The 20,877-nt window shown below is 35.6% G+C and overlaps 2 protein-coding genes across 2 annotated transcripts; both read right to left on the minus strand.

Annotated features, from left to right (window-relative positions):
- Positions 1-1,953: 1,953 nt before the first annotated feature.
- BHD (Birt-Hogg-Dube) lies at positions 1,954-13,781 on the minus strand. Its single transcript, XM_067099352.1, has 12 exons — positions 13,424-13,781; positions 12,144-12,329; positions 10,593-10,706; positions 10,372-10,491; positions 10,044-10,153; positions 9,219-9,330; positions 8,216-8,300; positions 7,050-7,229; positions 5,981-6,120; positions 5,462-5,767; positions 5,069-5,206; positions 1,954-3,933 (listed from the first exon to the last, which is right to left on the minus strand). Exons 2-12 carry the CDS (start codon positions 12,306-12,308, stop codon positions 3,658-3,660), a joined length of 1,746 nt encoding a protein of 581 aa, XP_066955453.1. The 5' UTR covers positions 12,309-12,329; positions 13,424-13,781; the 3' UTR covers positions 1,954-3,657.
- A 1,234-nt stretch (positions 13,782-15,015) lies between these two features.
- LOC136835611 (uncharacterized) lies at positions 15,016-19,932 on the minus strand. Its single transcript, XM_067099353.1, has 4 exons — positions 19,746-19,932; positions 18,533-18,650; positions 17,318-17,445; positions 15,016-16,102 (listed from the first exon to the last, which is right to left on the minus strand). Exons 1-4 carry the CDS (start codon positions 19,848-19,850, stop codon positions 15,875-15,877), a joined length of 579 nt encoding a protein of 192 aa, XP_066955454.1. The 5' UTR covers positions 19,851-19,932; the 3' UTR covers positions 15,016-15,874.
- Between the last annotated feature and the right edge of the window lie 945 nt (positions 19,933-20,877).

The raw sequence follows: 20,877 nt of genomic DNA on the forward strand, positions 1-20,877 counted from the left end.
GCATATCCACATTTATCACCTTTCACCATCTGCCTTGTCTCTTCCATTCACACCTGCACTTCACTTCCATAAAGGGAGAGTTGACTTAGATATCCCTTGACTTACTCAAGTGATTGTTTCCAGTGACACTCCAACTTTTTCACTATCTTTTGCATGCACCCTACTACCTTCCTTCACTTGTTCTGTGGCCCACCTCTTCTCTCATCCAACCAGAGACCTCATTATCTCCCAAAATGCCTATACAAATCTATTGTTTTCATTCTTCCACTATCCATTTTAAGATTCATTGTCTATGTTTCTGGTTCCCATTTACATTCTTGACCCTACTTTTGCTTGCATTTACTTTGAACTTTCTTCTTTTGCAAACTCATTCACCAGTCTTTGCAGTTTTTCTTCATTACACAAAGTCATTATTGTACCATCTGCAGGCATCAGCCATTCCATATTCCATTCATGTCCCATCTTCATATCATAAATATTTTCCTCTTTATCTACTGTCATTTTTCTGACTTCAAGCATCACTTCTTCCATACATATAAAAAATTTACCCTCTATACCACATCATGAACAGGCTCCACAGAGCCTCTCTATCAATTCTGTCATAAAGCTTTCTCTAGGCCCATTACGCCACATAGGCCTAAGGCTTCTTCCCTTTTCTTGAAAACTTCTCACATTACTGTCATTTGTCTTAACTTCTAGTTAAAATCCTACAATACATTTTCCTGGGTTTACTAAGGAAAATGTCTTTGTAATTTTTACAACTCTTTCTACCACCTTTACCCTAATACAAAGGAACATTATTCCTCTCACCATACAGATGTATGTTACATACCCTGATCAGCCACTCACAAATCCCGTTTTCATCACAGTACTGTATCATTTTCAATTCCTGATGTCTTGCCATTTTGCAGTCTCTTCATTGCCCTCATATCCTCCACAGTGACATCCAAAATCTTTGGACAAAACGTCCATGGGGTCCTCACTTCTGTATATCTTGTCTTCTTGTGAAGTGTTTGAAGCCAAACCACAGGTATTAATCTCTTTCTGCTTTTTACTTGAACTCACAGATATCCAGCGGTAGAAGCATCAGTCATGTGGATAGAAAACATCTCTGCAGCCATCTACCACATATTGTATCTGCTCTGAATGCCTCTCAGATTTAGTACAGGAGCCAGGCCAGTGCACAAAAGTTTCTTGAGATGTCAAAAAGCCATCTGGGTACCTGTCAGTCTCCTCAAAGTTGCATTTCACCTATGTGCTTTCTATTCCTTACCTGCTTACCTTCAAATCAGGAGACCTTGATGTGACACCCTAACAACAAACGCCCTTCCCAAATCACTTTTACCTTGACTATGTTTTATAGCACTAATCTTCTCTAATATAGTACATGATTAAGACCTGTTGTCTCTTAATTAATCCTCCTATACCTTGAATTAATGACAACAGATTTAAATGGAGTGGTTAAACAGCAAGATAAGACACCCAGCAAATAAATGGGATGAAGTACAAGGATCTGAATATGGGACTGGGTGAAAATCCCACAGTTCTACCAAGAAGTAATGGTTGGAGAGTTTGGACAGCAAGACAGAAAAATGGAAGTTGAAATGGAGGTAAAGTAAAAGGCTAAAAATGGGTGCAATTAGAAGCCAAGGAGAAGCTACAAACATTCTTTAGTAATACCTTCAGTACGCGAACTGATAGCACTAACCCCCTACGTCAGTGCTTAAGGTTCTTTTCTAGTTGTCTTCGGTCTTCAGCTGCACTGGTTTCCCTCTTATATTTCATTTGTCGCCACCTGTATCTTCCCAGCTCTCTTAGTTATACCTTACTCCAGATTTATTAAGAACCTGTAATGAGTGTTTTATCCTACAAAACATCTGATATGGAAAATTATGCCCTTCTCTGTTTACTACCATTTAATGTAGTCATAATTGTGGTTATAAAAACTATAAAAATCTGAGATGTTTTAATAAAAGTCTTTGGTTATAATCATCAGTTCCACACTTAAAATTCCTTCTGAATTTTACTTCTAACGACACACAGTTCTGTACAAGGGTTAATGGTTAAATTGTCTTAATATCAAAATAGTTGTTTTCTCTTATAAGGCACTATCTTTGTACAAAATAATACAAAATTTTAAATAATCCTAATATTCAATAAATACAAGCCTTTCCACTGATGCCTTAAACCCAATAGGAACATATCAACCAACTGCCACATATCATCTTGAACTAGTGAAGCAATTAGCACTCGATGATATTTTACTACACCAAAGGAGGGCCTTGTCTTGCTTCATGCATCATTTGCTTTCAGCCTCTATTAACTGAGGCCTTCACAATACAAAGGTTTCTATGGCAATTTTTCTTAAAATCCAAATAACGACAAAAATAACGTTTGAAAATTTGCAATTTTCAAACAGCGATATCTCAGTCATTTTTTTAAGATATCTTCGTGATTTTGCTTTCACTATGAAGCAAAATCTATCTACTTTGTGGAGCTATGCATTTTTTATGGAAAAAATAAAACAAAATATGATATTACAAGTTAACTGAAAATTACTTTTTTCCAATAATGACATTATTTACAACATTTTTTCTTAGCTATTTTTCCAAGATGAAAAGTGTCGTTATTATTAAAAAAAATTAGTGATTCTGAAAGATGATGAAAAGTTCTTCATGATTATACCTTTGACATTAAAATTGAACGTACATATTTTGAAGTCACAAACGGCAATTGCTGTTGTTTTTGTTTTTTTAACTTTTTTTTTGTATCTTGTATCTTTTATTTTCTTGTATTTCTTGAACCAATACAGATTTATCAAAAATGTTTTTTGCATTGTTTGTTGTTTGGAAATGTTTTAGCTTTCCAAAAATATGTTTTTGAGCATTGTATCTTTAAAAATAATTGTGCTGAGAATATTTCTGTATGGTAATGGAGCACGTGTAAGTGTACCTGTAGCATGTTAATTTCAGTGTATAATTTTTTGTGTGTTTATATTTATTTTTAATCCATATAATAATAAATAACAGAAAATATAGGAATATTAACACCCCATAACACCTGATATGCAATAATAATGAACAAAAACCTGCATTTACCTTATTGATGTAAACATTCGCTGATTGGCTGACACATACTCTCGTTCTGTGCTTTGTTCTTGGCAGTTCACAAGGCAAAAAAAAAGTGCATGTTACTAGATGCGATTTTCGACCATGTTAGCATTCGAATTTTCATTTTCTGCTTACACAGGCTTAAAATTGAATAAATTCTAGAGCTTTTGGAGAGTTTTCAAAAAATGACCCTCCAGACCGACAGACCCTTCGTATTGTGAAAGCTTCATTTTGGAAGACTACAAATGGCATCTCACAGTCTTGAGCCAGATGCTTCCTCTTATAAATAAGTCCAACAACACACTAGAGTACGTATAGGAATACACTCATTACTTCCAGTGTCAAGAAAGATACTCCTGGCTCTATAAATGAAAATGAACAATGCAGCAGATTTTGTCCTGCAAGAATTACGGATTTTCTAGCCCACAAGGGTAGCAGCATTCAGTTGACCTATTTCTGTTGGTTGTTATGGCCTGAATAAATGAGGTTCCTCTGTTGCATGTACTGTACACAATAATGATACCATTTATGCGAGTAAATATCAACCCTAACTAAAGCTTTTTGCCCAGAATTCCAACAAAGGGACATCCCATTCGGTACACCCTATAGCTGCCAATAACTGATGGCGCTCATCTTGATGTGCTGCTTCAGGTGGACTTCCACTTACTCCCACAGTTCTGAGAGTTGTCGGACTTGGAATCTGTAAGACTGGGACTGACGTACTTCTGAATATCACACTGGGATGAAGGACCTGATAGGGTGATTTTTCAGGGCTGGCTTGATGGGGTCTCTTTCTATACTGAACATGAACCCAAACCTTCACCTGTAAAAAGCATTATTCAATTTTTACTATAATATCAAATAAAACAACTGTAAGATACACATTACCCGTAAAACGTGCAGTATATCAGACAGAACTTCAAAGCAGTGTTTTCAAAAGCAAAACTCGTTTTTTCAAACAAACCTATCAATCATATCATGCCCACACTAGTGGTCTTGAATTTCCCCCAAACACATATAAAATGTAGATTGGCACTGTGTACCTGAATTTGAAAATCATCTGAATCCAGCAAAACAGAAGCAGAGAGAGAGAGAGAGAGAGAGAGAGAGAGAGAATACTTGCTACTGAAAAACATTAATTTTATTACAAATAAATATAAGAGTTGACAAAATAGTACAACACTGGTTACCCATTATCATTTACAGCCATGCAGAGAACAAAAGAAAAGTCATATGGAATAACAAGAACATGATGACTGAAACCAAAAATTGGATAAAAAAAAGTTAACAGGTGAGGATAAAATACAAATAAATCCAACACAGATCTGGGGCTACTGTGTGCATCCTCAAACAAGTCCTTGTGCAAACTAAAAGAAATAGTGAGCCACATAAAATACATAAAAATTAAGGAACCTTGGTAAACAGTAACCAACTTGTTAAGTTGAGATCTACAGTACACTCTATTGAGGCATGGAGATTTTTGTTTCTTCCTTGGAGTTTACTATTCAAGTGCCAAAAATGAGTTATTAGATATGAGTATTAGAGTTTAAATGCTACTTCCTTTGAAATACAGACACTACCCTACTTACAAACATTCAAGTTACGTAAAAATGTGATCGTAAATTAAAATTGTTTGGTAAGAAACAACTGAATTATCATCACAATTTATTTAGATTTTATGTTCTGTACTCTATAAAATACAATAGTACTGTAGGTAGAGTACTGTGTTGTGTACTAGGATGAAAAAACTTATAGTACTGTATTGACTTTATATCAAACTATTTAAATAGGCGTGAAGACCACCTTACGAACAATTCAAGATACGAATGGCCTTTCAGAATGCAACTCATTCGTATGTAGGGTAGTGTCTGTAGTCAATGTCATCAAAAATATAAAAAAAGTGTTTCTAACCTAACTTTAAAGCATAACATAACCTAAAATAAACCTTTATACCTTACCTTATTAATCCATTCGTAGATAATTGTAGATATATAAAGGCCTAAAGCTGCCCTTGTTAATGTTAAGTTACCAACTGCTGCTTCAATGCGGGCCAAAATTTGTGGAGGACGGGATGGTAGGGTACTCTCCCTTGTAATCTTTGAAAAAAAATTAAAATTTTACTAAGATATAAAACAGCAGATAAGTCTGTTCTACATCTTAAATCCAAATTCTTAATGAACAACTGAAATGAAACTGGTAAACTTGTCTTGCAATTTATCTTTATATCAGGGTCACAATGCATGAAAAGACTATAAAAGAAAATTATTGATAAAATGAATAACCTCACAATAATATTTTTGAGTGGATAAATACATTTTATTTTAGTATTTTAATGGTGAGACAATTCATACCTTAAAGGAACAATTACTGAAGATATTTGCAAAGTTTACTGGTAAGACTTCACTCAAGTCATCACCACTGGATTTTTCATGCTGCAGCTGTTCCTCTGAGTAGAAAACATTTTCCTGCACCAGCTGTGCAGACGCCCAGCTATTCCCATCATTCGGAGTGATGTCCACAACACACACATTTACATTTCCACATGCCCCATTTGGAATCTTGGCTGATGTGGGGAGACCTAAGGCATTGCAAGTGCCCTGTTCTATGTAATGCTCTGAGAAGCTAACAGCTTTAAAGCACTGCTTTGGTAGTAAAGGCTGAAATGTGGGAAATATGGAAGAAACAGAATAATGTAAACTTAGTCGTCACCAAGTTCCGCCTGAATGTTTATACATACAGCTATTTCAGTTTAATAAGATACCACAATTACGCAGTTTACTTCAAGTTTGGCATGATTAAATACTAGAGATCAAATTTATCATTCTGATCATAACTTTCTCTCTTAGTGTAAGAACAGAAAAATTTCTGACCTTCAGTGACTGAACCATTCTTGATACGACATTCTGATCAGTTCCTCGGATAACAACTTGATGACCAACCAACAGGTGGTGGGCAATCCGATGGAAAACTGGCCCACTCATTACGTTCGACAGTTCTCTGATGCTTATACCTAAAGGTGAAGTATTATACTAATTACTAACATACAAAACCAGGAATCACACACTTGCACTGACAAAATCGGACATATAACCATCATATAAGCATAAGTATGGATGTCAGATCGATACAACTATTGTTCTCCTACCTAAAATAACCATAGTTATGTAATTTCTTTTAACCAAAAACATTCCAAGGAGGCTTAGTGAAAGGAACAATCTCTTTCTGCTCATGGCAAAGAAAGTAGTCTTCCCAATAAAGAAAAGTTAATGTCACTGGAAAGGTAAAAATCAAGCCTTGACTTTTTTTAAAGCAGTTTTTGCTAGTCTCCTCATTATATTTTGAACACATACTTGTATGATGTAAAAAAAATTATGAACAGATCTTGGACAGAATTGATGTAATATCCATGAGTATGATGATCAAATTCACTATAAGACTAAAATTTGAGTTATTCCAGTTTTGATTTTAAATACATAGTTCTAACTTGATATCCTGCACACCACTGCATATATTCTGACATCTGCTTGACTTAAATATTAAAAAAAGTTATAAAGCATCATGAAAAAATTAATAGTTTTCGTGAACATCATGAAAAAATTAATAGTGTTTGCATTATGGAGCTTGTAAAATGTACCTAACTGGCATGGAATTCCATATCGGGGTATAGACGCTTATTTATTACAAGGTACTTCAACCAGACCCCAAAATTAGAAACCTGAAATTTTGCTGGAATACCAAAGGAAAGGCCAAAGTACTTATGTTTCAAGTCCTCTATAGTAGTAATGGTTCTTTTTCAAAAGAATGAGCCTGGATAACAAGTGCAACCCTTCAAACTTCAGTCAACTTACAGTATGGCACTTACAAGACCATTATGGAACAAGGAAAAAATTCTGGTACTTTTACAACAACATGAAAATTAAAACCAGCACTTTCAATTACCTTCATCACCTGGAGTCTCTGCTATTAAAGCACTCACTTGAGGCCCCTCTACAAGCCTCTCTTGTAACCTCAGGCCACCTGCTTTCAGCAACCATGTTGAAGATGAATGAAGGTATTCCCAGATCTTCTCATCACCTACAAGTTCTGGTAAAGATCTGGGCTGTCCAGCAGTTGACTGTCCTGGAATATGTACGGCAAGACATTCACAAATGTTTGACAGTAAAGTATAAAACTTTTACCTAATGCAAATCATTCCATCATCCAGTCTTTATCTCCAATGCAAGTCAGAACAATTATTTCATGAAGCAGAGCATTAAAGTGATGAATATATGTTAACTTCATAATCTAGTATCAACAGTTGACATATGTTTTACACATGCGAGAATACTCTCAAAATATACTGTCCTCTCTCCCACTCTTATCTGACTTTAAATCAAAAAAGGGTTCATTCATCGTGAAACACAAAATGAACCATCTCTGTTTTACTTTGTACTAAACTTGCATTGTCTATCATGACTAGATTAGGTTGAATGATTTCAAGACAGAAATTCAATAAATGATTATACATCTTTGCATATAATCAAATATTTAAAGGCACATTTTAAATTGCAATTCCCAACTATTATGAACAAGCAGCTTGTGATGAAATGTAAATGGCATGTTGAAGATAGCGCAGAAACACTTTTGCTTAACTACTTAAAAGTTCTGAACTGTGCACATACTGAATTTACTTTACATTCTAAATTAAACTACAATGTAATATTAGGAACAAAATAAACATATTTTCTTTTATACATGTGATAAAATTTTTCATGACTATTGTCCCTCCAACTCCAAACTTCACCAAGTCAACATGATTCATCATACTTTCCCTCACCCCAACTACACAGGCATCTTTCAGCCAGTCAATACATAGCCTACATATTCAGCCAAAAAGCAAATGACATTCAGCTCCACAAATAAGGCCCTTGGTCTGCCTTGCTGAGTAGTGGTTATTAATGTTTGCTCTCACTCTAGAATGATGACTGAATTTAGAGTTACTTTTGGTATTAAAGGGGGCATCCCTTCTGCACTTTAAAGAGTACAGAATGGTTAAAGGCATATTGCAGACAAAGCAAAGTGGATAAGTAATGTTAGTGCAATTAAATACACTTAACCAGACCTACCTCGTTGCTTACGAACACCCTCCATCATAGAAGCTGCTGATCTTAAAGCTCGATGGCTCACCTTTGATTCTTCATTTGAGTATATCTAAAAATAAGAACAAAAATCCCGTATTATTTTCTAATATCCATACTGTACCCTAGTTTTACATATGTCCAATTAATAATGTAAAGGAAAAAGGTGACATCAAAGAACAGCAAATAAAAACTAACTAGTTATATGACTAGCTCCTCACAAGTAGTGTGAACCCATCAGGGGTACCGCTTAAAGAGTGCCCTGTGCAGTATCAGGTGGGCAGTAAGGTTCTTCACAGTATCCTTTTAATTTTAGCCACATTTCTTTGCCTTGAACTTAACATCTATTCCAACTGGTCTCTAAACACTAACTGATAGCTATGAAGCTTCATAAGATTTGCCTTGTATGAATTTTTATCCACTCGGTTAACTGAAAGTAAATCTTAAATTTTATCCATATTTCAACACACTTTGAACAGTAATCATGCCAAATACAGTGGAAGGTCATCAATAACTTGCTGTAACTGCAAGAAGGAGTAACAATAAGCAGCGTCAGAAAAACAGCATGCCATGGTAAAACTATGCTTTGCATACAATATATTTTATTTTCACAGTTCAACGGTCAATGGGATGGACAACCCAAAGCCCTTTCCTAGTGCAAGCCTGAAGAAATCTGGAAAAGAAAAAGGGAGAAGGATAGGGGCTTCACCAAGAAGGTAGCGATACACCAGCCTCTTGAAGGACATAAGGGTTTAAGAGTCAAGAAAAATGGCACAAAGAAAGGTTATAGGTATTGAGGTTCCAAGTTGCTCATTTGGGTACTAATTGACAAGAAGCATGATGCATGGCAAACCAAGCATGAACTAGTTATTAATTCAGATAAGAAAGCCTGTAGTGCATCTCAGGTTACGCATCATATGGGACTACCTTAGCTCCTAAAAGTCTGTTGGTCATTAATCTTTATCAGCCTGTCATACAAAATTTATCTTACCTTGCTTGCTTTTTCTTGTAAATGATTGATAGTTTCCCTCAAATTTCGCACCAAAAATGGCCATGAGTTCAGAAGCAGCATTTTGTCTTTCATAAGAATTAAAATACTGTACCTGCAATAAAACACAAATATACAAAGTACACTGCTTGTCATAAACAAGATTATGGCATCAAACTATGTTAAATGTAAATTCCCCTTTGTAAAAATACAATGTTTAAAACAATTTTAGTTCAATACATGTAAATAATATCAATGACAGAATGCTGATTCTCTACAAAAGTCAAATATCAAAGACGTAAAATCCTTCAACAAATCTCCTCTGAAGCCCATATTTTAATTGATGCTGGTCCTGGATTAACTAGAAGGGAACACCCAAAGAATAAATCTGCTTGAGAATGGATTGTTTTCTGAGGTCTGTATCTCTGATTCAAAGGTAAAGGATATCAGGCACTCCCTAGCCTTAGTTTCTTTTCTTTTCCTATCGGAGTACATCCCCTCAAATCTCTCATACTTCCCCACGAACCAATCAGAAACTTTTGTACCCTCCCTAGTCCTGTAAGTTTGTGACTATGTTGAAGATGGCTGAATGGTTTCATTAAGCATTACTGCCCATGATGCACGTGATCCACAGGCTTCAGAGCGATTGTTGATGGTAATAACAATCAATTCTACTAAGGTGACCAAGAACTATTTTAGCAATCTTTAAGGTGTTATGTAAAATGTATTCTTCCATCACCTGAAGTTACCCAGTCACTTATAAATTACATTTTAAAGAGGCATTACTGCGTCCGTCAAACCGAACATGAAATCTTGGGAAAATCATACCATCTTTGGAAACCTCTGGCCTGAACATCACGTAAGAAAAAGGTGTATGATAACACATGGCCACGGGCCTCATCTCCAAAATAGATGGGACCTTCCTTTCCTGGACAGACCTGAAATATCAATACTGTACAGTGATAATACAAATAAATATTCAGAAAAATAATAGAAAATAACACTTGCATCAGACAAACTAATATGAACACTTCTTGCTTAAGCTAGCACTCAACAAAAAAGTTAAATTATCAAAAATGTTTGTGGTGCACCAAGAAGCATAGCAAAACTATCATAAAACGAGAAACAATCAATACAACAGAGAACCAGTCCTCACCTCACAACTTAGAGAGCGAATGCAACCTTGACGAACTAAAACGTATAATTCTGACTGCAGCGGAAACTGTGAGCTCACGTAACTTACTCTAGCAGCATCATCATTACTTATATAACCAGGCTGTGGACAAAACAAAACCAAAAGTTTACAATACCAGCAATCATACACTGTACAATATTAGAAATTCTGAACATGGATACACAAAATTAAAAAACACTTACTTTATTGTGTGAGAAAGAGCAGCAAGCAATACAGTTATCACTTCCACTTGCTTTTGTATTGGCTATACCATCTGGATCTATTCTTCCATATCGCCATGCATCAGACTCATCAGCCTGTAAAATAATGGAATGTTTAAATACTCAGATGTGTCTTTCAGTGCTTGATACCTCTACAGTATTACCCATTATGGGAGGTTAAGTTTTTGTCAAGGACAAAAAACAAACACTTCAGAAAAAATCATGCACTACTTAATGATACATAACCATGAAATAAAACTGGGATATCATTAAAACATTCTTTAGTTTGTAGGCACTAAGGCAGCACCTTCTCTCAAATAAAAACCCTAAGTAACACACAAAAAAATGGTTTGTGTGATCAACTTCTAGTTCTGAAGTTATAGAAAAAAAAAAGCTATAAGTAAACATATCAACCATACCCCAAAACAAGGCCCATCTCTTAGGACTACTAAATGTGCACAACTAGAACAAAATAAGGTCACCTGAAAGTATGTTTTAAAGTAATAAGAATATGGAAATTTTTCTGATTCTTAGGATAACACTGAAATGGTGATGTCTTTGTTGCTGGGAAATCATGTTGTAATTGTTTATACACATGAAAAAATATGTCCAAATACTTTGACTCTTATCATAAGAATTGTCATGGATGACAAAGAAGTCCAGACTGGTTATTAACCAAGTGGCCAGAATACACTGATTTCAAGGTAATGTATCAACTCTTGGAAAGTAAAGGACAGACTGACAATCCTCTATACAGTCTTGATGCAATCTGTGCTATAGCTTTCAATGATTAATTTTCCTGGTACACCAGTCTTGACATACTGAAATACTCTGAGAGAAACTGCTTGAATTTTCTGAAGAATAACTCTTATTTTCCAAACATCTGTAGTAATCACAAAACTATAAAGAGATCTGCTGTATTCTATTCTACTTTTGCACTCATATGTATAAGAATCATTAGAGACAAATGCCTAACAAGTCTTCCAAAAATCTGTCAAATCTGAGTACTGCGTATAACAGAGTCTGCATCCTTGAGATTAATGCATTAGCAACCACAGAACTTCTACTGTACTTTTTATGATAACCTGATATGCATCAGGATAGGACCAGGTAATTCCTGAGATTGCTATATCTAGTGCAAATTCTTACATGACTACTGTACCAAGATTTTTGTAGAGTTGACATTATTGTTTTCCATTAAAGTTTATCATAACCAGTTCCTATGTATATGTGCTAACCAGTTAATAGCATATTTAATTTGGAATAATTCTCAACTACTTTACCTTGTGACACTGACCCTGAATCTTGGCAAATGAACACCAACCTTGCTTCAGCAGATGATAATTTATGTCTAAACCCCTTGTATCTGTATTTCACACAGAAACTGTTAAACCTTTCTTTCTTAAGATTAAAATACTGCCAGTCTACAATTCATAAAATTTTCAGATAAATGTTAGTAATCACCTGTTCCAAACAGTTAAAATGAAATGAGGATAAAAAATGAGAGGCTACGTATATGATTAAAAAGCATACCTTCCGCTGTTCTTGGTTCCCGATACACTGGTAGTGCAAAATATCACTAGCATCCAAATTATTTAGGGCATCAAAATCTGGAAGATCTCGAAAGGCCTGCGTACAGAACACAACGTTGGGGCCATGAAGTTCACAGAAGTGGCAAAAGGATACTATAGCATTCATAGTTTGTTTGCTTGGTGTTAGCTGAAAAAATCAAATCAGTATGAATAATATGAACAATACAAGATATTCACTTAAATTTTCTAATTACTGTTCATCTGTTCATAATGTGACATTTTTAATATTCAATATCACATACTCTGTGCAGGTATGAGCCCATCCATAGCTTGGATTAGGTTTGAGGAAGTTAGGTTGGGATGCAACCCAGTCACTGTCCTCCCTACATTCACATCTACTGATGACTATCACTAATGAAATGCATAAATGATGTATTTACTCTTCACTGATAAAGTTTTGGTTATACATTTCTTACTATTCAGACTGGTGCATTTCCATTGGGGTCCCACATAATTGTTAAGGAACAGGATGAGAAAATACAAAAACGAGTATGTAGTTTGAATTCACAATAGGCTAATAGTTAGAAATTGATAAAGCACAGAGAAATCAATTGGAGAAATTTAAGGTTTGCTGAACTGGCTTGCAAGAAAGTTATAATAGTATTAGCCATATCTGTTCTCTTATTCAATAACCATTGATTCCAATGGAGTCCCATTTTTGTTATGCACGTATGCTCTAATGGGTTAACCAAGAATTTCTGGAGGAAACTGAATATCAGATTTATCAGAGACACATCAACTGCTAGCCTTACAGAAGAAGCATATTTCAATAGGCTAAAACTGTTCACTTAACCTGGCAAAATTAAAAAGGTTTAGGCTACTAGGCTAAGCGCTACAACCTACAAAATAAGCTAGACTATATAGAATATCCTACATCAGAAACATTCAAAGCAAACATTAAAAAAATGGGAAAATATATTTTCAAGCCCTTAATGCAATGCAGAGTAAGGGCTCATACATTAGTTGGGGGGGGGAGGGAAGAAGCAACCCCTCTTGCCAGGTTAGGACATGGGGTTCGAGGTTAGGTTAGGTAACTCTTGTTAGATCATATTCAGGGTTGCATAGTTGGCATTTCAAAGGGAATATGACCTAACCATACTTACCTTTACCTAACTTAACCTCGGATGTCGTGTCCTAACCTGGCCGGGGAGGGGGGGGACCTCTCCTCCCCTGGACCCCCAAAATTCTACCCCTTAGGGTAAAAGAACACACAAAACCTACCTTTTCAGTTCATGGAGCCTAGCAGAAGAAGCCGACGATCTTTTTCACTTTATCTGCCAAGCCAAGTCCAACATCCTGTCACGGGACCAAGTGGCAATGAATGACGTCATTCGTAAAAAAAATTTGCATTAGTAACTGTATGTAACCTGCGTCAATTCCACTCTGACATTTTTTGTCCTTACTGATGCTTAATTATTCGTTTTTTCCATCCAATTATAGACTATCTGTACTGTGCTGACGAAGATATTTAAAATATACAAATGATTTTTACAGTTAACAAAGTCTATTTCCGTCACCGAGATGGCAATCAGCTGACATGGTCGTAGTTTGTTTACCTTAGTGGGCATAGTAGTAGTACAGATGGGGAGTTGTCTTTGTAACAGCTCCCTCCTTTGTTGTAGTTCGCGCGTGTAGTGCTTTGTTTTCTCCAAAGTAACATGTACTTGGATGTGTACTGTACTAATGTGGCTGCTGCATGAAACTAGATTTGTTCCTAATATTTGTAAGTGTGAAAATAAAGTAAAAGAAGGTCCATATTTTCATTTGCTTCATAATGTAGATATTTGATTTTCCCACTGTAATTTTTTTATCATTAAGCTTTGGCATAATCAGTGCTCTGCTAATCAGCATGGTTATTTGGGTATTATTATATTATGAATCTTTTTATTGTTTTCTTCAATTTCTTATAAATATTGATTGACCTGTCATTAATTTGTTTTCCATCTTTTGGTGCAAAATTTTTTTGTTTTTCTTTAACCTGCTCAATTAAAAAATAATGAATCACTCCTTTAGAAACTTTTGAGTTCTTATTATCCAAAGTGGTGTATCATTTCTGAACTGGTCAAAGTTAATATTGTAGAGGATATTATTCCTATTATTGTTTAGTGAATCTTGAGATAACGTAAACTTGATCATATCTTTCAAGTGGCTGGATAAGTCCCTATTTCAGTTCTTAATGCCCAGCAATCTATATACCTTGGTGCTTCAAGTATTGAACTACAAACTTGGTTATCTAATTTCTGCAACTCATTTATTCATATTTTGATAAGCCATTATTTCTACAGCATTCATAAAGTTGGCATTGCAAAGCCATTCCAACATGCCTTCCTCTTATCACCTTGCAAAAATGTTTACTTTAGACACCATCTTAAGTTTAGGTTCACTAATGGGAGGGGTTGAAAGAAATATATAGATGAATTAGTTGCAAGGGAGGTACTGACAATGAAAGCTAGATTAAATATGCTAGAACTAGAATGTTACTATAAAAAGAAAATAACGACAAAGCTGTATGATGTGGGGATAATAAGGAAAATGTAACACATATCTAAATGCAAAAAAGCCTCCGGGCCTCAAAATTTAATTATGGCATTTAGGTGTTGAAGACCAAGTGCAGGAACCCATCAGGATTATTCAGCGGCATATTGAAGGTGAAATATATAAATTACTGCAAACCACATGAAGACATTTCTGTGGTTACTAATACTTTCCCATCTACTCACAAAATCTTGGAGACCTTTAAAAAGTACATCACAATCATAATCTACCCTTTCCCATATTTCACAAACGAAAGTTTTGGAATTAAAAGACAAGAATAAAATCCTCAATTTATATTACAATATACATTTAAAAATAGTTCTATGAGAAGTCATTTTACATTTTAGAAAGATATCAATACATGAATATCAGTGTTTGGTTCTTAGAGACAAAGGGATCCACAGATGGTCTGCAGATGAAAAATTAAAATAACTGCTAAAAATATCATCTCAATTATACATAGATAGCTTTTCATACCTCACTGTGAACCACTGCTTTTCAAAGCTAAACTCTTAAGTTCTGAATCAAATTTCTAAGTATTGATTTTTGGACATATTGCTAGCATCAAGCACATCTTCAACACAGGTGTTCACAAGAAGTTCTAGCTCTTAAGTTATCATGAAGAAACATACTTACATTTTTGTAATTGTTTACTTGTTGATTTTCTAGAGAATATTGTAGCTATTTTTACTTTTGTAAAATGCTTAATGTTTATTGTTTCTGTGATGTAAATACAAAGCTACCATTTGAGTTTCTCACTGAATAATTGTTGTTAGCTACATATCAGCTAGACATTTACATTGTGTATGTTACTGCATGTCATTGTAAAAAAAAAAAAAGTCTTCTCTGCTTATGTGACTCAACAATTAAGAATGTTATCGAAGTAAGAAAGACCAGAGGTTCTAATTCTTTTACCCTAAACTGAAAACCTAGTTGTATTACACGAAATTTACTCTAACATCGTAATCTACACCTGAAATCTAGTCCCAAGAACTCATGAACAAACATGACAGTGAGCTACATAAAGTAAAAATAAAAAATAATTTTCTCTCACGACATAATAGTACCTGATATCTTATAGGTATAAATATTTCACATGGGGGTACAGTTAAAGCATTAAGATTCTGTCTGACCTAATCACAAGGACTTTGCAGAACATATCTTCTCTGCAGGATCATCATGAATCATCTGAAGAGTACTAACAGCATCAGCAAGATTGTTGAGGCGCTGGATACAAGGCTGGAGATGTTGCAAGCTTTCAGAGAGAACACTTCGTGAATTCTTGAATGAAACATCAGCAACTGCGTAGTTGGGTTCTTCAACTTCCAAAGGTGTCCTGAGAGGACGCTCTACCTTCATTATTTGCTGATGAAAAAATATGAAGATTACTATCAAGTAGTTTCTTAAACAGTTTCAGTATTAAGTAAAATAAACAATAATTTTGCAAATGCTTTAGCAGCTGACACTGACTTAAAAATAGATCATCTATACAGTACTGCAACTAGAATTTACTATACTGCACCACTAAACTCTTCCAGGTTGGCCCAAAGAGGTTCTTCACAACAACAAAAAATTTATCTTAGTCATCAACCTAAAACTCTGTAAACACCTGGTTATAGAAATCAAAATACTGAATGTTATGACAAATGGACGTTCATATCAAACATGGCTAAGTTTGCAAGCTGAACTGCCTTCAAAAAGTAATACAATATTACATCTCCCAGCTGAGTATTTCAACACACTGCTCATTGTTCATTTACCTTTCACCATCCTGCTAGAGTCCATATCGTTATCTATCCCAGGTTACCTTGGCAAATGAAGTTCTTCCAATGCATTTATCTCTTTTACAATCAATACCCAAGTATATATGACATGGGTTCCAGGGTTTCCATTAAAATCCACGGTAAATATGGTTCATATTTAGCAAAAATAACAAAATGGCAGCAGTTACAATATTGTAGAAGAGAAATGCAAGCCAAGGAGCCTGTGACCAATCAACATAAACTCCCAGGAGATACAAAAACAAGAATAAAATTGCCTAACAAACTATAGTTCTTAATAACATAGCAAACCAAGGAAGATTACTTCAAATTACACTCCACAGGGTAATGAGATAACAGAGGGCAACTGCAGTGTACATGGAGCACTGGCATTGTACTAAATTTTGCACAGCCTCACTCTTGCACTTAAATAATGCTAAAGCAGTGACACAAAATTTTCTATCGCTCTACTATCCGGAGGGAAATGGGAAACATTGTACCACCTGTAAACCCAATACAGTAGTGATGAGGAAACAGAACAGAAAATACAAGCACAAGAACTATGTGTTGTTAATAGCACACTTAATTTATTAATGGCAAACCCTTTATAGTGGAGTACTCAACTCGGTCTTTCAACTAATCATCCTGCAGCAAGTGATATACCACCCAAATAAGGGGTGTATTAATGCAAGAGCATATGCATGTCTTGATGATATAGTAGGCAGAAATGAAGAGCTCATGGATCCCGTAGAAAGAATGGTAAAGTAAATACAGTATATATAATACATATTCCCATAGGACAACCAAATACTCTACTTACTATAGCATTTTTCTGAAGCCTTCGTTTTTTCCCAAGATAGTTAGCAATACGGGAGGGATATTCCTTGCGTTTTTTTGTAACTACAATGAGTGTTGCTTCATGACGGATTTCCAGGTCCTCAATACTTTCTGTAAAAACATGAAATTATAAATATATCAATATAATACTATCTTTGAATTTCTCATAACATTATGGCTTGTTTTTGGAAATAAGATATATATAAAAATACACTAGCCATAATACGGAGTACCTAAATTAAAGTATGCAATAATGCTGTTAGCCATTTATAATTGAGCCTGCAAGGTTGCATTCTCGTTTGCATACAAATTAGTATTATTTCTTCCTTGGCAAAAAAAAAAAAAGAATCACAAGTATCTGAGAGGGTGCACTAATAAATGTCTGGGTTTTTGTCTGTAATGATCTCCAGCACTCAAGCTTTGTTGCAGTGTGGCCTAGTACGAATGGGTATTGTAAATTATTGTAAATATTATTAAACACTGAAGGGGACAGTGTTAACTCTCAGGTTAAAGTGTACATTTAGAATAGCTAAGCCTACCCTTGTGTATATGCTATCATTATCCTCCTCCATTCTCCCTTGTAGTTCCTTCAGTATCCTCCAAACTTCATATCAAACGTTTGTCACCCGCATTACAGAACATGAACATACCAAACTACTCCAATGAATATTTCACACTTTATAATAATAGCACCAAGCATCTTCAATAGGCTTCAAATTACAGTATCAGTAATATTTGGTACAGGTGTGACACAGCAAAAATGAAGAAAAGATACAGTGGGTAGTAGGCTAGAAAACCAAGAAAGATGTGTTCCATAAGAATGCATAACTTCAAGTAGCGTGATGTGGATAGTGTAAGGATAGAGTAAGTTTTTGTTCAATACCATATAAATAGCAATATTGCTGGGCTTAAGATATCAGTATCAGATATGAACACTAACACAGAGATAAAAACAAAAGACTGTAAGCTAAACCTGGGTTACTCACAGATTTAGGCACAGGTTGTAGCTAAAATATGGAAAAATGCATAATATTGGAGGGCCAATATTATGCATTTTTACTGTGCCTGCAAGCAGTCTACATGTTTAACTACCATTCCTTACTAAGATATAAGTATACAGTGTAACACTGGCTTTCTCTTACATTTGAACATAACCTTCAATTAAGAATCATTCAAAATAGCCACAATGAGAACCTACCTTCCGTTTCATTCTTCACCTCTTCTGTTTTATTTTCTTGCTCAGCTTCCTTGGCATTCTGGCCAGTCTCAACCTTATCAAAGAGCAGAATGCTTTCTCTCCAAACATCAGCAAAAACCTAAAAGAGATCTAACACATTAATATCCAAAAATGTTGCACACTACATCAGTACTGTATTTTACTTCAAATATGTATGAGGTACAACAAGAAAAGAAGCACATAATTCAATCTATACACGCTAATTTTCCAAATATCATAAAAATATCTTTAATCTCTTCAACATTTCTGTAAGCATTATATGTTGCCATACTTGAATTCCTGTATAACTAACTACAGGACACTAGATAAATATGTAAGGAGTCGTGTTATCCAGCTCATAATCTGGATACTTGCTACAATAAAGTAAGGAAGAAATTTTATTATAAAAGCCACAGGATGACAGAAGTATCATCTAATATAAGCTTAGCAAGAAGTTAGCCTAGGATAATAGCCTAATGCTGATGAATGAGTGCGTCAGTGGCAGCTAGCCTATAGCCTACCATCAAGTGAGGTCCTGTTGTAGGTTATCACCACCAACTGTTCCTATTCTAAACAAACATAAAAATCACATAGCAAGGAGAGTAGGGAGACACAGCAGGCATTGGTAATTTTGTCCACTAGCAATAACGGCAATAGAATGAAAATCACTCTACTTGGCTTCGCCCTAGGCTAGTCCACCGAAAAGTAACTTACCTAATTAATTTCCATCAATTTGCTGATCAACAATTTTCTCCACGAAAATTAGTCATTTCAGAGGAAATATAACCTAAACAGACTTACCCCAGGGGTACGGGTAGGCTAGGTGTGAGGATCGGATCGTGAAAACGAGCCAAACGTAACCTTTCTTAGAATCCCATGTCCTGACCTAACCAGACCTCACCTTCCAAACCTGGCTTGGGGCACTGTGCCCTGACCTGGCCGGTGAGGGGCTTCGCCCCACCCCCGCCCCCGGGTCCCCCAAAAGTACTAATACTTAACATCGTACACTAGGTACGTAGCCTTGAAAAATGTTACTTTTCGTGGAAAAAATTAACCAAATAAATTACTTTTCAGGTGGTTTAGAGAATGTAAAATAACCTTTATTCTATGGCCATATTCACATTCACGTTAGACTTAGAGGCTACCCTTGGCCAGGCCACCGCCTCGGGCCCACCAAATTCAGTTGTTACCACACCTTCATATAATGCTCGTGTATTTTACGCCTGTCGCTGTCACTTTCACAGTTCCATATCTGCGACAACTGCTGGGAAACGTCGTTGAAGACGAGAGAAGTGGTCATCGTGCCTAAATGCTGTGGTACGAAGGTTTTACCAATCGAAAGATTCAAACTTTTGAAAAATATATCTTTAGTAGTAGTAGTAGTAGTAGCGAAGGAATGGTTATGTAACGGCTCTTGCCCCCTAGTTTACCGGTGCTTGTAATTTCACTTCCTACTCACTGTTTCTTCCATATACTGATTGGTGAACAGTAAAATACTAGCATTTATCTGTATCTTCCTTTCTTTTAAAACTATTTTATTGCATGCTGAGTGTTGGTGTAAAAAAATGCTCTAAATTTGCGTTGTCTGCTTTGCGTCGTAAACATTTGGTTCGTTCACCTTTCGAGTTTTTCATGTCATTCACCCCTATAGTATTTAGGATAGAATAGAATTTAGGCCACAGGCCAGGCGCTGGGACCTATGAGGTCATTCAGCACTGAAACGCGAATTGACGGTAAAAAGGTCTAACAGGAGGAAAACCTTGTAGTTGCACTGTGTAGCAATTGTTAGGAGAGGGTTGAAAATAAGATGAAAGAGAGTATGAAGAAGATACAGTAAAAGGAATGAAAGAAGCTGCAGTTAGGGGCCAAAGAGACTCTGCAAAGAACCTCAAGTAAAGCCTACAGTGCACTGACAAGACTACTCCCTACAGTAAAGGAGGTTTTTAAAAGTGTAACAGGAGGAAAACCTTACAGTTGCACCTGAAACCATTGTTGGGAGAGGATGGAAAGTAAGATGGAATATAGTATGAACGAAAGTACAGTAAAAGTATGGAAAAGGTTGCAGCCAAGACCCAAAGGGATGCTGCAAAGAACCGTAATACCTACAGTGCACCATGTGAGGTGCACTGATGGTACTAACCCCATACAGAGACCATGTCATTACCCAGCTATACTTTTGATTCATGACAGAATTTGCCATGGGCTCTTGTAAAGTTTGTAAATTAATTTCTCTGTCTTTCTTTAGCTAGTGAAGGTAATGGTTTAACTTTGGTTGGGAGGAGTACCACTTACTAGAGCTACTCTTTTAATTTTTCTTGATATTATGC

The sequence above is a fragment of the Macrobrachium rosenbergii genome, chromosome 55, assembly GCF_040412425.1.
Source record: "Macrobrachium rosenbergii isolate ZJJX-2024 chromosome 55, ASM4041242v1, whole genome shotgun sequence".
Lineage (NCBI taxonomy): Eukaryota > Metazoa > Arthropoda > Malacostraca > Decapoda > Palaemonidae > Macrobrachium > Macrobrachium rosenbergii.